Source organism: Zingiber officinale, chromosome 10B (assembly GCF_018446385.1).
Source record: "Zingiber officinale cultivar Zhangliang chromosome 10B, Zo_v1.1, whole genome shotgun sequence".
In the NCBI taxonomy this organism is placed as follows: Eukaryota; Viridiplantae; Streptophyta; class Magnoliopsida; order Zingiberales; family Zingiberaceae; genus Zingiber; species Zingiber officinale.
Window position 1 is genome coordinate 44,025,350 of NC_056005.1, and position 3,328 is coordinate 44,028,677.

The 3,328-nt window shown below is 47.2% G+C and overlaps 1 protein-coding gene across 1 annotated transcript; it reads left to right on the forward strand.

Moving 5' to 3' along the window:
• The first annotated feature begins 721 nt into the window (after positions 1-721).
• Positions 722-2,885, forward strand: LOC122029115 (probable cysteine desulfurase). The gene is made up of 5 exons (XM_042588066.1): positions 722-1,010; positions 1,121-1,625; positions 1,698-1,896; positions 1,973-2,407; positions 2,532-2,885. Exons 1-5 carry the CDS (start codon positions 722-724, stop codon positions 2,883-2,885), a joined length of 1,782 nt encoding a protein of 593 aa, XP_042444000.1.
• The last annotated feature ends 443 nt before the right edge of the window (positions 2,886-3,328 follow it).

The window sequence follows — 3,328 nt, forward strand, 5'->3', positions numbered from 1 at the left end:
ATGGGACTTCCAACCTTATTGGATGAGGACATTTTTGTCAAAATATACAGTGCCCACTAAGGCTTGGAAGAGAAAGATGTCTGACTCAGATTGTTTTGGGTAATAGAAATAATGAAAAACATTGAGATATAATGGGATTCTACAAAAAAGAATAGTACTATGACTTCACACTACAGTCAAGAAGAGTTAGGTACTAATTATTGGAGGAGAATATGAAAATATCTACAAACTTAAAAAAAATGGAGGTAGCAGAAAATGAAGATTGACATAGAGTTGATCCCTGAAAAAAATGAGAAAGTAAGGAAAGATAATTTGATGATCGAGAGAAATATTGTACGTAAGTTTCATTTAGTCCACTCTATCTTCATTGAAGTAAGATGAAATAGAAGTGTACCGTAAGCCAAGTACAACGGGAGGAGAAGATGAAACAAGCATGGGAGAGGAGAATGGGTATCGAAAGTTGAGGAAGGAGGGGGAAACTTACTGCATGCTGCACATTGTCTCAAACAATTAATAAACCCATTCGTACGCTCCACGTCTTGGCCAATAATATATATTAACGAACCATTAATAAACCGTTCTAACACGGAGTTGTGTTTCACATTATTGCTCTACTTCTATATATATTTAATTCAGCTTTGCCATGCAAACCTGAATTATATATATTTAGCAATTCTCGCTTGACGTACGCCCCTTCTCCGCCTCTCTCCACTTCGCACTAATGACGGAGCATGCCGGAATGCAACAACATCGCGGCGAAGTTGGCGACCGCGCGGCCAGCAGCGAACTTGACCTGGTCAAACTCCTGCGCACCTGGATGGATCATGATCACGACGGCGATGACGACGAGAGTAGGTTCCAGTGGATACGGTCGCAGATCATCGGCGGCGAGGCGGAGATCGACACTCCATTCGGTCGCCGCCCGATTACGTACTCGGATCACACGGCTTCCGGCAGATTCTTGGGATTCATCGAGGGATTCCTCCGCCGACATGTCCTTCCATTCTACGGTACGAGTTCTAATTGATATGATTTTGAAGAACTAAATCGTAATTTATAATCTCGTTCCGTGATCTCGGTCAATTACAAATTGTAACCTCGATCGGGAGACTGTACGTAGGCAATACTCACACGACCGACAGCTACGTGGGCCTGCACACTACCAAACACATTCTCGAAGCTAAGCATTACATCAAACAGAGGCTAGGCGCCCTCGGCCCCCACGACGTCCTCCTCTTCTGCGGCACCGGCTCCACCGCCGCCATCAAGCGCCTTCAGGAGGTGATGGGCATCGCTATCCCCTCCCTGCTCCGCGACTCAGTTCTCCGGCACCTGGCGCCCGTCGACCGCTGGCTAGTCTTTGTCGGCCCCCACGAACACCACTCCAACCTCCTCTCCTGGCGCGAGAGCCTCGCCGAAGTGGTCCACATCGGCCTCGACGACGCCGGCGCGGTAGATATGGCCGCCCTGGAGGCTTCTCTACTGTCTCCTGACTTCGTCGGACGCCCTAAGCTTGGCTCCTTCTCCGCCTGCAGCAATATCACAGGGATTTACTCTGACACGCGCGCCATCGCGCGCGTGCTCCACCGCCACGGCGCCTACGCCTGCTTCGACTTCGCTTGCAAGTAATTTTATATACTCGATTCTCTCTTTAAATGGGTGGCGCACAATTGAATCTTGATGTCGATGTGCGTCAGCGGACCTTACGCGGAGATCGAGATGAGGACAGGGGAAGAGGACGGCTACGATGCGATATTTCTGAGCCCTCACAAGTTCATCGGCGGCCCAGGCAGTCCAGGCATTCTGGTGATGAACGACGCTCTCTACCGCATCAAAGGCGGGCCGCCATCCACCAGCGGCGGCGGCACCGTCCTCTACGTCAGCAACCACGACGAGGTGCTGATCCGAACGTCACCATGCTGATTTTCATTAATGTATGTCTTTCCATGCGACGCATGAGCTTTGCTCGCAGGAGACCGTGTACTGCGGCGAGGTGGAGGAGCGGGAGGATGCTGGGACGCCGGCGATCGTTCAGAAGATCCGAGCGGCGGCGGCGTTCCTGGTGAAAGAGTGGGCAGGGGTGCCTGCGATCCGGCGCGCGGAACTGTGGATGCTGCATCGGGCGTCGGGGAGGATGGCGGGGAACCCGAGGGTTTGGGTACTGGGCTCCGACATGGCGGCGACTGCGGTGACGCATCAGCCCATCGTGTCGTTCCTGGTGTACCCGGAGGCTCGAGGAGAAGGAACGCGTGGCAGGCACCTGCACTGTCGGTTTACCACGCGGCTGCTCAACGACTTGTTCGGTATCCAGGGACGCGGCGGGTGCGCGTGTGCGGGGCCCTACGGCCAACGACTGCTTGGCATCGACCGCCGCCGTTCCAAAGCCATCCAATCCGCCGTCGAAATGGTTAGATTTAATGACAGGAAAATTGGCAATTTATTTCAATTAATAAAAATATTATTATATGAACACTATTTTTAAAACATTACTATTACATACTATTTTTTTATTTTTTTTAAAAAAACTCTAGGGTTATGAAGGAATCAAACCCGGGTGGACTCGAGTGAGCTTTGCGTACTACACCTCATGGAAAGAAATGGAGTTTGTGCTTGATGCCATAGAGTTTGTGGCAGATCATGGTCTCAAATTTCTTCCACTTTATAGTTTCGATTGGAAGACAGGGAATTGGGAATTCATGCACCATCGACATGTCCTCCTTTCCATGAAATCAAAGGGTGAAGACGATAATGAAAGTTACTATGGCAAAACATATGAAGATCATCTCAATTTTGCCAAAGCTATTGTTGATTCCCTACCAAGTGCCACGTTGGATAGAAGCATTCCGGAGGCCATTGATCCTGATTTGGTCGATTTCATGTTGTAATATTACATAAATATGTTGGATATAATTATTCCTATTAGGTGGACTTATTTGTAAATTACATATATATGAATACGATCTGAACCCTTTAAAATGATCTAACTTAGATTTATTTGGTTCGATTGTTGGATGTAGACGTTGTATGTGTAGAACTTTTAGTCCCGCATATATTATCATCTATATGTTATAATCAATATTTAGTATATATATGAACTTATAGTCCTGCATATATTATTATCTATGATCTGATAATAGATGTCCACTATATATAGGATTGATCTCCAAGGTTTTAGGGTGAAATCTTGACATAATTTTTTGTTCCCCATTGATAAGAAGTTTTACGAAGATCTTTCTTTCCGCTGCATCTTCTTCCACAGAAATTAAGCCGACGACGCTAAAGACAAGGATATGACTCTTCAATCAGGTTCTTTGTCTATTATGTTTAT